Source organism: Spinacia oleracea, chromosome 6 (genome assembly GCF_020520425.1).
Source record: "Spinacia oleracea cultivar Varoflay chromosome 6, BTI_SOV_V1, whole genome shotgun sequence".
Lineage (NCBI taxonomy): Eukaryota > Viridiplantae > Streptophyta > Magnoliopsida > Caryophyllales > Amaranthaceae > Spinacia > Spinacia oleracea.
The window spans coordinates 147902811-147922656 of record NC_079492.1 but is presented as its reverse complement, the minus strand read 5'-3'; the positions used below and the strand labels follow the sequence as shown (position 1 = coordinate 147922656).

The 19846-nt window shown below is 34.9% G+C and overlaps 3 protein-coding genes across 3 annotated transcripts; 1 reads left to right on the top strand and 2 right to left on the bottom strand.

The window, feature by feature from the left end:
- Positions 1–3792: 3792 nt before the first annotated feature.
- On the top strand, positions 3793–6093 carry LOC110781555 (pentatricopeptide repeat-containing protein At1g08070, chloroplastic-like). The gene has a single exon (XM_021985698.2). It carries the CDS (start codon positions 3848–3850, stop codon positions 5771–5773), a length of 1926 nt encoding a protein of 641 aa, XP_021841390.2. The 5' UTR covers positions 3793–3847; the 3' UTR covers positions 5774–6093.
- A 966-nt stretch (positions 6094–7059) lies between these two features.
- Positions 7060–8675, bottom strand: LOC110781566 (expansin-like B1). The gene is made up of 5 exons (XM_021985704.2): positions 8531–8675; positions 8263–8369; positions 7987–8168; positions 7634–7766; positions 7060–7473 (listed from the first exon to the last, which is right to left on the bottom strand). The coding sequence occupies exons 1-5, from the start codon at positions 8673–8675 to the stop codon at positions 7270–7272; spliced, it is 771 nt and encodes a 256-aa protein (XP_021841396.1). The 3' UTR covers positions 7060–7269.
- A 3835-nt stretch (positions 8676–12510) lies between these two features.
- Positions 12511–19292, bottom strand: LOC110781372 (transcription factor bHLH18-like). Its single transcript, XM_021985572.2, has 4 exons — positions 19163–19292; positions 17193–17660; positions 15382–15846; positions 12511–12870 (listed from the first exon to the last, which is right to left on the bottom strand). Exons 1-4 carry the CDS (start codon positions 19202–19204, stop codon positions 12784–12786), a joined length of 1062 nt encoding a protein of 353 aa, XP_021841264.1. The 5' UTR covers positions 19205–19292; the 3' UTR covers positions 12511–12783.
- Between the last annotated feature and the right edge of the window lie 554 nt (positions 19293–19846).

The following is a 19846-nucleotide window of genomic DNA, read 5'->3' as shown; positions in this document are numbered from 1 at the left end:
TGTTGAAAGTCATGTTAAAGTACTAAAGTCGGTATTTTATCTCATAATCCAACTTGGTGGCATTGCATCATTGAATTGAAATTAGGAAATTAATTTAGAGCAATTTAATGAGTATTGAATCTTTAAATCGGTAAGATTATAACTACATGTGGGTTGAGAGTTGAGACAAGGTGGATGGATGAGGAAAGAATCAGAATATCCCGAATTAAAATCGAAACATGCTGCAGTTCAGGTTCCGATTCCTAGTAACAAATAGAATATGTTGCCCAACAAAATAAGAGAGGAGAAAGTGAAGACTAATTCCACAAAACATTATTTGCCCAACAAACTATTTACCCTTGTCCGGCTATCCATACATTTTCAAATCATTTACATTTATGCTATATCTATACTAATATATTAAAAGACGTTTATAAAAATGAATATGTGTCACGTATAATCCTCCTTATTACGCCACGTCACCACTAATAAGAATCATGGTATGTTATTGACAACCAAAAAAGCATGTAGCAAGGATCGAACACTAGACTACATGGATTAAAGTTTCACTTCCTACCATCTTAGCTAGCTATGACACATATTATCTTTTACAATTAAAATGTAAAATACAATCTTTTAAAAATGGGCACATTATTATAAAAGTAAACCCCGGCCCGTTAAAACCAAAACCCGAAGCAACGCTCGGGCCACTCACTAGTTAATATTTTAAAACAGTACATGCCACTTGTCACTTTATCATTGTTTTCTTTTTAAAATAAAAATCTTACCCGATCCTTAAGTAAATTTTAATATTTATGTGGTATAACATCTTTTTTCATCCAACAGTCGATCAATTTATTACTCCGTAGCAATTAACCTTTCAACTTCTCTATCAACACATCATGTAAACTTGATTAACTAGATTAGCCCATTTGTAAAAAAAGGTTAATTAGATACCCTTTTGTTCCGGTGTTGTAAAGATGGAAACAATGGGCTTCGAATGAAGGCCCTTTTGTATGTGTTGAAGATCTTGCTTGTTTGAATGAGTGGAGTCCGAATTCACCTGCACAAGAGCAAAGTCACTGGCCTCGGGGGTGTTTCCGAGGAAAGCCCCTCCGATGCCTAAGTAAGAATGATGCTCGGATTCTAGAGAGAAGTTCTCTAGAAGAGTAGTCTTAAGGCGATAAATTGGACGTACCTTGAGGTGTGAGCCTTGGCGGCCTATTTATAGTGTTTGCATAATAAATGCCCATAGGTCACTTATTGTTATTGGGCCTTGGGCCTTAATGGATGGCTGAATAGCCATTGGTAGGTTTGATGTTGTTGTTTAGAGCCATTGGGCTTTGGACTTAGTGGCCCAATTGAGAATCAATTGGGAGCCCAAACACCTTTGTATATATTTTATTACATACTTCGCATGAGAAAAGATAAAGGAGCATATACATAAGCTAAAACTATATGAGCAAGTAACAAATGATAAAAGCGAGCACCTTTTTTTTTATCTAACTATATGAATTTTTATATCTAAAAGTCTAAAATACATAAAATAAATAATTATAATTTAAATAAATAAAAACAACCTAAAAAGCAACTATCATATTGAGAATTCTCGACACACACTTAGATTATACACTACAAGAATTTGTATCTTTAACGACAACCTAATTACGACGGGTCAAAAATTCCGTCGCAAAAGCCTTTTGCGACGGGGCTAACAACCAAACAATGACGGGAATAACCGTCGCAAATGTCTTTTACGACGGGTTTACGACAAATTTACGACGGGATTTCTATTAACGACGGCCTCCTTTTATGACGGGTTCGCGACATGAAATCCCGTCGTTAATCAACGATTATAGGCCTTTCACGACGGGATTTCCCGTCATTAATAGTACCATTTCTTGTAGTGATAGTTTTTAAAATAAATAAATAAATAAATTTGAAGCAGTTATTAACAATAGGAGGATATTATTACAAAATTGGCCATCATTGTTGTGCTTTTATTGGAAAATGTTGTTTTTTTAAAAAAATTTCACAAGAAAATAAAATAGTTGCAAGGTTTGTGAATTGTGAGCCAATAAAATCTAAGGAATAAAAATGTCAACCTATTTAATTAATAAGATACATTGTCTTTTATTGATGAACAAATAAAATTACAAGGTTTTAAGCACATACTCCGATTACAAAGAGAATTTTTAAAAAGAAAGAAAAGAAATGAGAATATTCTCTTCGTCCCTTAATACTCGACCTATTTTGACTTTTTACACTATTCACATAATTCACTTTGACCCTATTTTATTTCTAGTATATGAAAATAAATGTTAGTATATAATATATGGTTGGATTCTCTTAATATATATTTTCAAAATATTAATATTTTATAAGTTTTTATAATATGTACTTAAAGAAATGGGTGGTTAAAGTTGTGCATTGGCAAGCGTGTCCGGTCAAAACAAGTCGAGTATTAAGGGACAGGGGGAGTATCATTTTGGGTACACCTTAAAAAGAAATGAGAAGAACATTTAGACACGGAGGAAATTAATTAATTAATTAATAAATAAATAAATCAAACACACATTTGCAAACAAATTAAACACAGTGGTGCTCATGGGAGTTGATTCGCTTGAGCCATTACAGAAGTGGAAGCCTGCAGGAGAGTCTGCTGCTTGGTGAGTTGTGCTGTTTCCGCGGCAAAATCTGTGTCTACTCGTGCTGCTTGGATAGTATTGATATGACAGAGGAGGAGCATGCCGAATGTTAACATTAAAATAGCTGTTGTTAAACTACCGCAATTTAGAAGGTGGACCATGGTGCACATAGAGCATGGTGCACCTTAAGAACATTAGTATATAATTAAAAGAACATCTGGTTACGTAAAAAGAACATGGACATATATATATATATATATATATTTTTTTTAATAAATCGTGATTTTTTATAATAAAAAAGTAAAACATGATATTGCATGTTATTTTGCCGTAGTATCATGTTCTTTTGTTTATGCACATGTGTTCTTTTGATGCACATGGTGCACCATGCTCTATGTGCACCATGGTCCATAGTCCACGGATTGTTAAACTACTCTTCCTCATCATCATAGTCATCTTAATTTAATAAGGATATGTGTTTGGGGAATTGGATGATGGATGAATGCCTTTGTTTCATACAATGTGTACTCTTTTTATAGACCACTAATTTATTTTTATTTTTTTAATATATTGTAGTGGTGGGCCCAAGATTTTGGGTCAAGGGTGGCACAAAAGTAGACAAATATTTCGTAGTTATAGAATAGTGACCACCTTAGATTTTTTTTTTAATAGGTAAGAAGAAGAGACCCTAACTGAACCAGCACCTAGCATAGGTTAACCATCCCAGCTCCGCAGGTCATCGCTTGAGCCACTCCCAAGCGTTTCGCAGATGATGGGGCTCGAACTTGTGACCTCCAAGTCACAAGGTGAGTTCCCCACCAACTCCACCAACTTATGTTGGTCAAGTGACCACCTTAGATTAAGAGCGCATTTAACCACTACTTCTCCAAAGACATGCCCTAAACTTTATCCACACTAGAGTACGACACGGTCGGATCTGGTTGGCCTACGTTTCGTTCAACGAGCCTTGTGCAGTTATGCTCGTGTCGGGTCGTGTTGTACAAACAATTTTTGTATAAATTTTATGTTTTTCTTGTTTAAAAATACAAGGAGATTTGAGCAGGCCGGATCGTGTTGGCCCACGTTTCGTTCAACGGGCCTCGTACTCGTGTCGGGTCGTGTTGTGTCAAAACGCCGTGTAAAAATTTTAAGTTTTCCCAAACTCCACAAAGCTTAAATAACTTCCGTATGTTCCCGCCAAACCATAGGAAGATGGTAAAATGATCGTTGGAAAAAACCTCTTCAAACCAGTAGCTTCCTTCACCTTCTTCTCTCTCCAAAAACGCTTCAAATCCCATATACATCCTTCCATATCCCCGCTAAAACTCTGGTCCGATCTCAATTTTGAGTCTTCCCCCAATTTCAATTTTGATGTAAGAGAGAAGAACGCATTAAACCTAAACCACCCAATTCTCCAGAAAGTAGACGCATGTTCTAATCTTGCACAATTCCGTCAAGTTCAAGCTCAGCTCATCATCTTAGGCCTGTTTGATCACTCCCTCGCCGCGAGCCGCGCTATCAAGAAGCTTTGTTCTCTTCCTCATGCGTTACACCAAGCTGTTTCGTTTCTCGGAAAGCTCGAAGAAGCTGATGCTTTTATGTGTAATACCATTATTAGAGGTTTTCTGAATCAGGGTGACCCAGAAAGTGGTCTTGCGTTTTATTATGATTATATGATTGGTGGGTGTATTGTGTCTAACCATTACACTTATCCCCTGATAATTAGGGTTTGTGTTGATCTTGGGTTGATTCTAGAGGGGGAAAAGGCGCATTGCCGTGTTTTGAAACGTGGGTTTGGATTGGATTTGTATGTTAGGAACTTATTGATTCGTATGTACTCAATTTTCCAAAGAATAGGGGATGCAGAGAAGGTGTTTGATGAAAGTTCTGAGTGTGATTTGGTGACTTGGAATACGATGGTTGATGGGTATATAAAGAATGGGCAGGTAGGTCTTGCACGCAATCTGTTTGATGAAATGCCTGAAAGAGATATCTTTACTTGGAACTCAATGCTTGCAGGGTATGTTGGGGTTGGGAATATGGAGGCTGCAGTGGAGATTTTTGGGGTAATGCCTCAGAGAGATATTGTTTCTTGGAATTGCTTGATTGATGGTTGTGCTAGAAAGGGGGATATCTTGGCTGCTCGTGACTGTTTTAAGCGTATGCCTAACCGTAATGTGGTTTCCTGGAATACCATGTTAGCCCTTTATGTAAGGATTAAGGAGTATGATGAGTGTTTATCATTGTTTGATAGAATGATACAAGGAGATAATCAACCTAATAAGGCTACTCTTGTAAGTGTTCTAACAGCATGTGGCTATTTATGTAAGCTAGATCTTGGTAAATGGGTTCATCATTATATAGAAAACAATAGGAGGATTAAACCTGATGTTTTGCTTTCTACAGCTCTTTTGACAATGTATGCAAAGTGTGGAGACATGGATAAGGCTAAAAATGTCTTTGATAAAATGCTCGAGAAGAGTGTTGTGTCATGGAACTCTATGATCATGGGGTATGGTTCACATGGTCTTGTAGACAAAGCCCTTGAAATGTTTCAGGAACTGGAGAAAAGTGGACAAATACCTAATGATGCAACTTTTGTATGTGTTTTAGCAGCATGTTCCCATTCAGGTAAGGTTTTGGATGGTTGGTGGTATTTTGATACCATGCGTAGAGTTTACAAGATTGAACCAAAGGTTGAGCACTATGGTTGTATGGTTGATCTTCTTGGAAGGGCTGGTTTGCTGAAAGATACAAAAGAGCTAGTAAAGGATATAAGTATAAAAGGAGGATCTGCTTTATGGGGAGCCCTACTTTCAGCTTGTCATACGCATTCAAATATGCAGCTTGGGGAGTTTGTTGGAAAGTCGCTAATTGAGAAGGAACCTGAAGATATTGGGGCTTATTTGTTATTGTCAAACATATATGCTTCACAAGGGCGATGGGAGGATGTTGACAAAGTGAGGGAACTTATGAAGGAGAAAGGTCTCTACAAAGAAGCAGGGTATAGCAAGGCCTGCTTTGGTGTGGGTGAACCAGACTACTCTCGAAAAGATGGCTCCCTTCATAGAAGAATTATGATTGAGTCAATGTCAAGACAAATGAGTTCTCAAGTGAAACTGTCAGGGATTAGCACGGCAATGTAACTCGTAACACTAGTGTTGGAATCAAGGAGTGCAGAGGCCGTGATGGCATAGAGCCGATAGAGGCATTGAAGAGAAGTCCTAAATTTGAGAAGAAGTAGTCGGTTGGGACAGCCAGACAGGTACTTTTGTGCTAAAGCAAATTTAAAGAATATTGGTTGAAGCCTTGTTATTTTGGTTCTTTGTGCTAACCGTTTCTCCTCACAATATTGGTTACTAAGAACTTGTTTCTTCAAAGTATTACTTTGTAGTAGTTATGGTGAGAGCCCTCAAAATGTGTAAAAGAAACGATTTTGCTGTTTTCTTCATTCTTTTATCCATTACATCTTGGGATAGTTAGCTAAGATTTCAGGATATGGTTATAAGGATAGCCTGATCTTTTTTTCTGAAGGAAATGACAACTTGATCTTAATCTAAAGCCATTATGTGTTTCAAAGTCCTATGCGTTCATATTTCGTTACTTCTGCTTTATTTATAGATAATAATTTGTTAAATTACTTCTTCTTTATTAATTGATAATAGATTTATTATGTTATTCTGTGTTGCATGGTGTTACTTCTTTCATTCTTTTCTTGCTTGCTTCAAATGTTGACTTTGGATATGCTTGGTTCACCTGAATTTACTTCGTCTAATTTGATCTTTACTTGACTAATTTGATTTAATCTAAGCTTTTTTGAAATCTGATGATTAATACTAGTGCAAAGTATCCTTGTCCAATATGAATATTTCTGACAAATGTGAACTTTGAAACAAGTGAACCAAACAAGCCCTTTCGAGTTAGGGCCGACTTCCATGTCACTTGGGCTTACATCTGCTTTTACCTAGCACATATTCATGAATGGTAATATTGGAAAATTAGGTTCAAAATTTTACCTGTCTTTCGAGTTTTATAGGGTTTTAGGAAGGATATCGCAGTATGAGTTCAATCAAGGAAACTGATGACAGATGTGTGTTTATAGTGTTTCTTTTTCAGCTTAGGAATATTTGAGTTGGCAATTTTGTAGGTGAAGGCAAAAAATTCACTATTCTTTTAGCTTTTATTGTAATAAACTTAATCAAAAATAGCTCATTAAACTTAATATGGTGAAGTAGCAGATAGACCAGCATTTTGGCATAAAGGTCAATTGGAACGATCTCTTTCTTATGGTTGGGGAAAGTCTGACATGTGACCTTCTTTACTTGGCATGGGTGGGAGCCTCTATATATGTATTGGAGTGATTCTAGTTCTGATGTATTTAAGACAATAATAAAAAAATTGGACATGATCATAAATCTCCACTATGGAGGAGTTGAACTAAAAAGGGGCCTTAGTATTATCATAAGAAAAGTAACTTGAAACATAAACTTTATTATTCAATATTCATATGAATGTAATGATTGATTATATTCCTAGGCTAAGGTTGAATCTTGAATCTGATAAATACATCATTAAAGAGATAAAGTAGAGCATATTTTCATTTCTAAGCTGGTCGAATAATCAATGCGGGGGACTTTTGTTTTTAGTTCACTTGTACACCCGAGTCATATATGGCTCCTCTCTGCCAATCTTGAGGTATGTTGTTGACAGGAACAACCCAAGTATCATCTGCTTCATCGCCGTCACTGAACAACATTCTTATAGACAACGGTCCACTTGGTGGAGGAGTACTTGTCCACACAGCTCCATGGTCTCGTTGCAGTAACTTGCAGGTAAAGCTTTGTGTCTGCACACATCAAATTGCATGTTAATTTCTTTTCTTATAAAGCTGTACTCTGTATTTCTAAAGTTTTTGAATTTTTTTTAACTAGATACGTAGTAATTGATTAGAGAATGAAATAGTAAAATATGCTATAGGTAAAAAATTGTCAGTGGATCATAAAAACCTCGCATAGTTGCACAGCGGTGATGTCCTTTTCTCCTTGTTGGTAATAAATAGCAAAAGCAAGGTAACTAGGATAGCTGCTGCTCTCGTCAATCTTGATTGTTATGTTTTGGCCTGGATAGCTGCATGAAACCCTGTTTTTAACAGAAAGGTTGTATTAGTTTATAGTTATATATTGGGGAATATCTCACTTTTAACTTGACAGGTGATTGCAAAGAGTAAATTGAAATTCTTTGGTTTTCCATATGAAATGTTTAGAAAGAGCTTTTGCAAGCTGTTTTTTTGCCTGAATAATTGCAGGATGCGTTTTCCATGTCAATTGCATTAGATATGATATAATGAATAGTAACATACCGTTGATACTCAATGTCCACTACACCAAGGGATCTCAAAGATGCAGCTGCATCTGTTGTTTGAGCCATCTTGCTAAAAGCATGCTCACTGAGAATGAAATCAGTGTTATCACCAGAGCCTTGGTCTGTTATAACCACTGTAACCCCGTTGTCTGAGCAATAGTTACTGTTGGTACATTTTACCTATAAAAACAGAAAATGCATGAATTAACAAACAGTTCATAAAAGAGAGTTGGTAAATAACAGATCACAAAAGTTTAGTGCTTTAGTTACTTACCTGATAGCAAGCACCACAACCTACTCCATTACGGTAGAGATCTGATGCAGTTGATACATCTCCTCTGTTAACTGTTGCTCCAAATGTCCCGAACCCACAAGCTCCATCTGCATTGCATTTCAATGATACAGTCAATTCAATTCATTTTCCATATCTTAACTCAGTATGCTACAATGTGATCATAAATATACAAAATATATGTTTCTTAGTTTCTGCATAACATTATTATTAGAATGACAGCATAATATTTTTGCATATAGTAACTCACGGTCTGTTCCATTTTCGTCAGAGTTTGGATAATATGATGCACGTGAGTGGACAATACAGTCGCTGCAGTTTTGAGCATTAGCTACACTTCTCAGGAGAAGCAAACAGATTGAAAGGTGAAGTAGATTCTGCAATGAGATAGCCATTTTGAGGAGATTACACAGAGAAGGTAAAATGAGAGTAAGATCAGGAGAAGATAATATGTCTGTTACTTGGTGAATGAAGATCCTTTGAAAAGAACTGCAGTATTTATAGACTGCCAAAGCAAACAAGGCTTCCCTTTAGAGGTTGGTAAGATCATGAACTTTTGACATTCAATTATAAAAGTAGTAAATTATCTACATGAGTTTAAATTGATTTGTTGTTAACAGTTGAATGCTTTTGACCCAGCATCCGTCTTAGACTTCAGACTTTCCATGTATCAGAGAAGATGTTAACAAAACCAACTCTTGAGTCTTGATTCCTTGGCCGTCCTCCTTTCACATTTTAGACCAACTCCAATGGCAAGCTAAATTGACAATTAGCTTGTTATACCACATAAGATTTCAAGCTATTTCATTTTCTAGCTTATTTGTTCTCCAATGGCTAGCAAGTAGCAACTAGCTTTATTTAAATTGGTCCACTTGTCATTAATTATCTGACAACTTTCAGGAGCTAAGCTTTTTAAGTTAATTTGCTTGGCTAAGCTAATTTATTGTTTTCACTCTAATGGTCTAGCTATTAGTTTGAACTTTTATAAATTTCATGCTAGTCTCTAGCTACAACCATTGGAGATGCTCTTATTACCATTTTTCTTTCCTTGAAATCCAGGAAGATAGTTAAAGTAAGGAAGTGTTTGGTTTGGTGTAAAATGTTTGCATGGAAAATCCTTTTCATTCATTTTACGTTGTTTGTTTTGGCAAGAGGTGGAAAATAATTTTCTAATGATGTAAAATAACACTATCAAAGATGGAAAACATTTTCCATTTGAAAGAAACAGGAAACCACTTTCCCTCCTTACCTCCCTCTTCTCTCTTTCCATCAATCCTCACCCTTCCACTCCCATTTTTCTTTTCTCTATGATTTTCTTGTAAGGAGCAAAAACAAAGGAAAACTAGTTTGGAATTGTGTTTTCCTTTGAAAAATATTTTCCGTGCAAAATCAGTTTTCACTGGAAAATGTGTTTAGTCAAACCAAATGGACCCTTAATGGCGGTTTTGTACACTAGATTTGAAATTTAACCATCATATATTGCTTAGAAAAAGTAGGAATACTAATTATTATTGGCTTTGAAGCAGACATTATTGTTTAGGTAAATGAAATTCTACTTTTCAATTTCCAATTTTCAGTTTTTCCTGAATTGGAAGGAATATACCAGTTAGGCACTCATGCACTACTGCACTCTAGTGCTTCTCTGGTCCCTGTAACCCCAGAAACCTGCATTAATTTCTTCCATTAGGAAATTGCTCTGAAATGAGTTATCTAATCTTTCTTATCCTTTGTATTCATTTTTGTTGAATTTATTCAAGCTCTTCTTCTTTTCCAAAAATCGCGTCAAAGATTTGAGCCGCCATTAAGATGAATTTTAGAGCCGTCTTTCATGTTAATCTTGAAACTTTTTGGTGTAATATTAATTAACCTGGAGAACTAATTAGATCTTATTCATACTACTAAAGTACTTGATGTAATAAAATGATGCAGGTAAAGTACACAGGATTGAAGATTAAACATATTTAATGTCAAAATCTTTGGAGATAATGGAGAATAGTGAGACCTGGACCAATGTGGCCAGAATTTCCATTATCCTAGCCTCCTAGACTCATAGCATTTGCCTAACATTGTGAACCTGTGGGCAAATTTGGTTAGCCTAGTCTGACCTAAAAATGGTTGTGGGCTGGGCCAGCCTGGGCTTCGGGCCGAGCCCATGGGCTGTGGGCCTAGCCGGGTCGGGTCCATGTTGTATTGGGCCGTGAGGGGGCAGAAAGTTCAAACCAAGGCCCGGCCCGAGCCCACGGGATTTCGTGCCGGGTCGAGTCGTACCGTGTCTTGTCGTGCTTTTCCAAAAATTAAGGTCCAAGCCCGGTCACAACTTCGTGCTCGGTCAGGGTCAGGTTTTTTCGTGCTTGGGTCGGGCCGGGTTTTTTCGTGCTCGGGTCGGGCCAGGTTTTTCGTGCTCGGGAATTCAAATTCCAAACCCCAAAGAAAAAGGGACTATTTATACGAAATTCGAAAAACAAAAATATACGAATGCGAAACCAACACGATCTATTTATCAAATCTAATACAGCGTATGAAGTACTCAGTAATATTTTTTTTTTTTGGTGTAAAGAGAGTTACAAAGGGCAAGGCAACACATGATGTAGACGGGATTCGATCTCAGGTTTTGGGTATCATCCATCAACATTTTACCAACTAAGTTGGTTGACATCCACTCTGGTATTTTTTCTAGAGACGGTAACTTTTGTGTAAGACCGCCTTACAGGAAAGACCACTTTGATTACTTAACTAATTGATTTCATTGTTTAACTAATTAGTTTTAGTATTTAACTAACTAGTTCTAGTGTTTAACTAAATAGTTTCAGTGCTTAACTAATTAGTTCCCGTGTTTAACTAATTGCTTTCATTGCTTAGCTTATATGACAACAAGGTGATCTTTCTTATAAGACCGCCTTATATAAAAGTTTGTATTCTAGAGAATGCAGTGGAATTGAACATCTAGGGAGTTCCACCATCTAGGGTACCGGGGGATGCTCCTACTAATTTAGAGTCTATCATTTGATTGGTGATATTTGTTAGGTGATTGAAAAATGTGGGAAAATGTTTGGTTGACCCTAAGGGTTGGCAACCCCTAACATACATATAACATAAAATAATATATAAGCATAATTAATTGGAGAGAGAAAATGTTATATGTAAAGTTTCAATGCATTTGTAACCAATTAAAATTCAATATTAAAAGGGTTACCAACCTTTAGAATCACTTTATCATTTATCCAAAAATGTGATTGAGATTCATCATCATCATAATGTTTGGTCTGCATAATGTGATTATAGTTATTAAGTTGTGCAAAATTGCAAATTAGGTGTTCAACCAAGGCACATTGGACAATATTTTTCAAAAACTACTCATAATTAAAGTAGATTACTAAAGATATCCTCCCATTTTTTTAAATTTAACAATATTATATTTATGTTAGGAAATCTCTAGTTTCCTAATTTGATTCCTGACACGTCACATGACATTCCACACTTGCGATACAAATAATTGTGTTGTCCAATACTCTAAATTTCTTGGGCTAATCAAATACAAGTGTAGTTTTAACTAGTTTTCCAATACTCCAAATTTCTTGGGCTACTCAACCTATAAAACACGATTTTGCTAGTCCAACTCCAACTTCCTGCCATTTCACACCGCTTCGTATCTTCAACTTCTCCTTGTTTGTTGGTTCAGTCGTGATTGAGCCTGATTTTGATATGGAGTGCCCGTGTTCGATCTCCCGCAACAACAATTAGGAGGAGACTGTAACCTATCCACCCAAAACTCGTCCCAAATTCGGATTAGCCATAAGGATAAACCGGGTGCTAACATTAAAAAAAAATCTTCAACTCCAACTTTCAGTTTTTTTTTTTTTTTTTCTAATTAGCTTCCTTCATTTTTTTCTCAACTTTAATCTATCGTCTTTCGTTGTTAATACCCCAATAAAATCTAAGTTTTTTAAAGTTTAAATAACACCCAATTGAAGAAACATTAACTATGTTTTAATTTTAAAACAATACGTATGCAAAAGTATTTATATAATTGAAAACTCGATCTGTAGAAGGCAAAACAAGAACATCCAAAAAAGAAAACGAAGCGCGTTGCCAATTAAGCTTTTACTAGCTTAATATTCAGTAAAAAAAATTAGTTGGGTAATGAGCCTATTTAATTTCAAGCTAGCACAAAATCTTCACTCGATCCTCTAATCTATACTATACTATTAAAAGGCGTCTATGAGAAAGTATACGTGACACGTGGCGCTCTGCTTATGAGTAGTTCGCTCCATGTAATCTGCATATACATTAAAAATAAAATCAAATATAGTTTGCTAGAGTTTAAACAATAAAGCTTTTTACCACTAAGCTATTACATGTTTCATGTTATTATTGAAAACAAAACACATATAACTAAAAGTGAATGTTATTAATGTAGTAACCCGGGGCATCGCCTGGGCCCAAAAACTAGTTAATTAGCTAAAAGAAGGTGCAAGCTATGAGCAATGTTCATCTTCACTCGATTCATGGCGTTGGTAGCTCGTTAAACCGAAGGGCATTCCGAAGACCTCTAACAAAATCTTTCACTTTGTTGTTGAAACCAATTTCCATCTGCAAAATTGAAAAAAAAGGGGAAATGATTATTTTTATTCCCTTTGAAAGAGTAGAATGTAACAAAAATCTATACCTAGTCTATAAAAACTCAAATCATAGTTACATCACTGACATGTGTTACCGGCCTTCTACATTATTTTCCTTTTCTTTTCCTTTTTTGTTTGACCTATTTAATGTTAATTCAATACTTTATGTTAAAACTTGTATTAAAACAAGAGAAAACTCAAAAGACATTCATGTATATAAAAAAAAACATAAATAACTCAAAAGACGCTCATCATAAAAATATAGGTATAATGTATAATTATTAATCAATGAGCTAACATAAATTGTGATTAATCAATTAATGTTTCATGCCAATAACAATCTATAACTATTACTAAAATAATAACCGCTGATGTCATGGCTGGACACATGTCAATTGCTCATTAAAACTTTTCCCGCCTAAAATATTACTGACATCATTTTTTCCTTCCTTTGCAGTTCGAGGAAGTTTTGAGCTTTCCAATTGCATACAACTCCGTACATAGTAATTAATAAGTACTCCCTTCCCAATAATGTTGAGTACAGTATGCTATCCAATGAACTTCTCTCTTTCATTGGAAAAGCTCGAGTATTTGACTTCATTGTGGTAGAGTACTAGATTTACATTTGCTCATACACTTTTTTTATTCGGTCTATTTCTTTCCTATTCTCCTTCCTCCTACATTTGCTCTGTAATTCAAAATCTAATATCCAAAAAAAAAATGTATAATGAGTCTTCCTTCTATTCTTCAATTCCATCTTTATTTTGGTAGATGTGTTTGTTGGTACTAATTAAATGAAAATTGTTGTGATATTAATTTTTACAGGTAATGTCTTATGAATATGATGAAGACAACCATAAAAAACATGGAGTTAATTTTTTTTGGAATCATGATTTTTGGCGAGATTTGGGGGATAATCGGTAATCAAGAATTTTTTAAATTTCTTTTTATCCACTTTTCTGTTGGATTTTATTTTAATTGTCATTGGATCCGGTAATTTCTCATCTTGAATCCATTTTCTGTTAATCTACTTTAGTTGTGTATCAAATTTATATGTTTTATAATTTATAATGCTTCAATTAAATTTCAATATTTGAGGGCTATAAGTAACTGTATTTTAATGGATTTTTATTCATTTTTTGTCTTTTCCCCTGATTTGATTTATTCTACCAGATCCGTAGTTTTGATATATTTTTGTTATTGTTGTTGTTGTGTGGAGTCTATAAATATGAGATGAGGAAGATGATGGCAGCAACAACGCCAAGAGTAACAAATGCGGCAATATTATGACAAAATTTTCAAAGAAATGAAGTACTTTAGTTAATTGCAAGGATGCCATGTACAAATTGTCAAGGAAAACCTAAACTCACGAGTACTATTTAATTTGTCAAGGATTCTAAGTAATTTATGTTGGAATTCCCTGAAGATGAGTACAAGGGGTGGCTAGGACTGAAAATTAAACACAATCTTAATCTAAACTTAAGAGTACTATTTAATTTTAATTCTCACAAGTATTTAATGATAATATAATTGTAGGGGTTCTAAAAATTATTCTTATAAGTGGTAATAAGCAATTTTCGTCATATTTTTTGGTTAAAGTCGTGCATCGCACGGGAACTAACCTAGTAATAATTTATATTAGTACTCATACGTTATTACTTAATAGTCTTTTTAAATTCTTAACTTATAAAATTAATAAGAGTCCAAGAAAACTATACATATTTTAGCAATAAACCATAAACCCCTCATCTTCCATGCATGCCCCGTTTTAATTAAACTTGACTAACAACCATTATTTGTTATATCATTCACACACCAAACTACATTACCAATTTATCATACATTTTTCAAAGGTAATACTTCGTATGTCTTTACTTTGTATATGTTCCTTTTTATTCTTATGGTATAATCTCAAATTTTCTAATTTGTTTTGATTATTTTAATTGTTAATTATTTTTCTTTGCTATTTTAGAGAAATTATATTGTACATAGTATGTTACGTTATCCCTCAGAAAATACCATTTTCGTTGATTGTTTCCCCAAAATTTGTTTGACGTAATTTTTAAAATAACCGTACCTTAATGTAAAGAAAGAGTAGTGAACATAAGATGGTTCTATTTACACCAATCAAATATTTGTGGTACCATAAACAAAAATTCTTTTGTGATACCTAACCTAAAAGTTTTATATCGAACGGTTTAAGTTTTTCAAACACTTTATATAATGGTATCGTGCATTGCACAGGCAAAATTGCTATTTTGTTTTAAAAAAGTTTGAAAATAAAAGATGTTTAGGGCTCTGTTCTATTCGAGTTATTTGGACTTATTTCAGATTAAATAAGTTCAGGTAAATTCATATCATATAAGTTCAACAAAAATAAGTTTTTTTCATACGTTTTCATACAAAAATATATTTTTTTAGTATAAGTTCGGTCATAAATCCAATAAAACGGTGCCTAAATCAATTTGGAAGAGGGAATTACCTGTGCAACAATAGTAATGTCGAGTGCAAAATCCTCAAATGGTACAACACTAGAATTAGTAATCCTCAAATCATGGTTGTCCACCTCTGCAAATAACTTGGTCAATATCCCTTTCTGTTGTTCACAATAAACTCTTAAAAGCATGGTGTTGCCACATATCTTAACTTCAATTTCAGGTAACGAAGAAACATTATCATCGCCGCCGCCGCCGTCACCACCACCACCACCACCATTGGCGCTTCTTCCACTAGTGGCGCTTGTACAAGAGTCATCCACAGTCGAAGAAGATACATTACCATTATTATCACTACTGCCATTGTCGTCGACCATTATGACTTTAGATCTTTTCACAACAACTACGGACCCCACAGTTCTCTTTGCAGCTACTTGTTCAAGTACCTTTACTTTCTCTTGAAGTTGCTTCATATGTTTGATTGCCTCTCCTAATACCGATGTTTTGTCGATCTGTATAAATATCATTACAACATTTAGCATATTGGTCAAATACATCTAAAAAAAGGCAGCTTATAAACTAGAATAATTAATAATTCCTCCGTCTCTTAATACTCGCTCTGCTTTAACCGGCACAAAGTTTTTAAATAGTTTAATTGACTTATTAATTTATTAGGTGGTAGTTGATAAAGATGGGTGTGGGGTGGGGCAGGCTTCGGGCCTAAACAGGTCGGGCCTACACCAGGCTCATTATGCATTGGGTCGGGTCGAGCTAAAATTTTCAAATAAGGCCCAGGCCCACGGGCTGTTGGGTCGGGCACACACCAGGCCCATTATGCATCATGTCGTTCCGGCAGGGTTGAAAAGTTCAAAATAGGGCCATGCCCACGAGCTGCCGGCTCGGGCCGGATCGGACCGTACCGTCGTGCCTAAGCCTAATGCTACTAAATTTAACGTGCTTTTTGTGACGGGTTGAGTCGTGTCATGTCTTGTCATGCTTTTTCCAAAAAAATGTGGTTTGGTTCCGCCCCACAATTTCGTGCTCATGTCGGGCCGGGCTTTTGTTGTGTCGTGTCGGGTTGGCTCACACCTATATTTAATACTTCCTCCGTCTTTTAATACTCGCAACGTTTGGACTTTTGCCACTATTCATATAATCTACTTTGACTATTCGTAGTGTTTTTTGTATAAGATAAAACATAGTCATGTGGGATCTTGTTAGATTCGTCTCAATGTTTACTTTCAAAATATCAACTTTTTATAATTTTTGCATAAAGAGAATTTAAGATATAAATGATCAAAGTTGTGCATTGGCATGCGTGAAACTAACAAACGTTGCGAGTATTAAAAGACGGAGGAAGTAGTTGATAGTAGAGTACTTTTTTTAATATAGTTAGTATTAAATGTGTTAAATAAACGGGTGGGGTTTGAATTTTTTTAATTTTTTTTTTAGGAATGATGAATATATGTGGGTCTATGGTCAAGTACTTAATTGAGAGAAATGATACTCCCTCCGTTTCTTTTTGTTTTTTACGTTTTCCTTTTTTGGATGTTCTAAAATGTTCTTTACATTTCCTTTTATATTATCACATAAATGCTTTAATATTCTATCAAAATTTGTATCAATGATATTTTAACCAATTGGTCATTTAATCTCTCACACTTTTTCATTGGGACATTAAACTTTTCTCCTTTTCCCAATATCAGAATTTTGATAAAAATAAAACATTATAAATAAACGTAATTTGCCTTATTTAAATAAAATATAAGAATCTCAATTCACATTAATTAATCGTTAATACGCTTGCAAAATAACAAACATAATTTTTTTTTTAAAAAGAAAAAAGAGACGGTAGTACCTTTTTTAGTCCGGGAACAATTGCTGAAAGGGAAATGAACAAGTGACTGAGTAACTCCCGACGCTTCCTCTCAGCCAAAATGTGATCTTGCACTTGGCTTGGCTGCCGTTTCCTTTTCGTATCTCCACTCACCGCTTCCTTTGTCACCGCTTCCTTCTTCTTAGATGCCGCTCTCTTTTTCACCGCTTCCTTTTTCACCGCTCCCTTTGTCTTAGATGGTTTGCTCTCTTCAACATTGTTATTATCGCCATCATTGATAATGTTGTTGTCGGTGCAATCGGATATAAGAGGAGTTGATAAATATTGTTCGATGAGATTGCAATCAAAATTATCAGAGTAGGGGAAGTCTTCCCCAAGTGTAGCAGCAAGTTCTTCATCCAAAAAAGCTTCCATTGTTTCACTTTGGTGATATTGTTGATATGATGAGTTATTGTCGATTAAACTAGCTATAGGAATTTGATCCATTTCCTGCATCAAAACCAATATATATCATGAAATGCCCCCACAATTAACAAAACTCCAACTTCAATCAAATATTGTGATTATTTTATTTTTATTAAAAAGAGTATCAAATACTGTACGGGATCGTTCGGTATTACGGCCAGTTTTTAGTTTTTGGGTTTTGAAAATAATATGATTTAGATTGAATATGAACAAAATAACTGTTAGACCTATAATAATCATGTTAGATTTTGGAAATTGAAAACTACTTTTTGTGTTTTCATATTTTGGTGTTTGTGGAGCTCAAAGAGCACCTATTTCCATTAGGGCTGAGCAAAACTATCCGAAAATCAAATATCCGAAATCTGAACCGGTATCCGATCCGAAAATTTGGGAACCCGAATTGATATGGTTATCATTTCGGGTACCCGGTCCGAAATTCAGGTATTGGATAGTATATCGTTTATAAATAACAGGTACCCGATAACGATCCGATGAGCCATTTTTTAATTTTTTCTCAATTTAAATCTTTTTTCCCGAGAGCTCAATATCCTAAATGTTGATAATCAATGTATAATTTTAGTAAATTTTAATTTCATTAGTATTATAGTCAAAATCATGTGCTAATCTAGTTACTCCCTCCGTATTGTAAAGAAAGATACTTTGATTGACACATAGTTTTATGAGAGTGAGTTGAATTTATTAAAATAAAATGAAATTGGGGCAATGGGTAGTAAAAAGATGATGTAAGTAAGTGTGGGAACCACAAGAAAGTGAGAAATATTAATAAATTGGAAGTGGAGACCCAAACATGACAAAAATAAAAAGTGTATCTCTTTTTAAAATACGGACGTTTAAGGAAAGTATATCTCTTTTAAAATACAGATGGAGTATAAAGTCTATTTTTTTTAATTGGATATCATAACGGGTACCCGATATCCGATCCGAAGGTTTGGGTACCCGAAATACAAGTACCCGAACTTAACGGTTCGGTTAATGGATATCAATTTTTGCATTATTGGTTATCTGTTATCAGATCCGATAATGCTATTGGTTTGGGTATCTGAAGTACAGGTACCCGAACGTAACGACTCGGTTAATGGATATCAATTTTTGCATTATTGGTTATCGGTCACCCGGTCCGATAATGCTATTGGTTTGGGTACTCGAAGTACATACGAACTTAACGGTTTGGTTAATGGATATCAATTCTTGCATTATTAGTTATCAGTTACCCAATCCGATAATGCTATTGGTTCGGATACCCGACCCATGCTCACCCCTAGTTTTCATAAGATGCTAATAAATTACAGAGTAGCGAGTATGAACCGTGTACATACTCGCTACTCCGTAATTTATTAGCAGCTATAAATTCAATTCCAAGATACAATCAGAGAAGAAACATGGAAGCAATTAGATGCAATTGATCTTGAAGTGAGCATATCAAATATTTTAGTTGGTATATAACAAGTTTAAATTATATTATTAGCATAATTATGAAATAATATATGAAGTATATATATTCTTACCAGATGAGCAAGCCATGCTTCCATTGTCATCATCGAAGCCATTGTATGCTGCTCTTTTATAAAAGAGTAGTATACACTATAGTTTTTGTGAGAGATTGAGAGGTTATGTTGTTTTTCAGTCTAAAGAAAGAGTGCCCTTATTTATTTAGAGCTAAGCTAAACTCCCAATTTGTCTTATTGTTTCTTTCTTTATACTTTCTCCGTTCTTTTTTAAATGACACAATTATTTAGGCACGTTTGCCAATGCACGATTTCAAATATTAATATATCTAATTGTGTGTCGGAAAAAATTATAAAAAGTTGATATTTAAATAATATTTACTGATACGAATCTAATAAGACCCTACACGACTATGTTTTTTCTTGTATATAAACCACAAAAGGAAGTCAAAGGTGTTTGTGTGAATAGTGTCTAAAACCCCATTGTGTCATGTAAATAAGAACAGTTACTTCTTTCGTACTCCCTCCGTCCCGGAATACTCGACCCGACTTGACCGGCACAGAGTTTAAGGGACTTGAATTGACTTATTTAATTTAATAAGTAGTAGTTGATAGTGGGGTATTATTTTAATGTAGTTAGTGGAAAATGTGTAAAGGGGTGGGGTTGGGGGAGAGTAGGGGTTGAATTTTTAATTATTTTTTGTATGAAATAGAGGGTAGGTGGGTTAATAGGGGTGGTGTGAG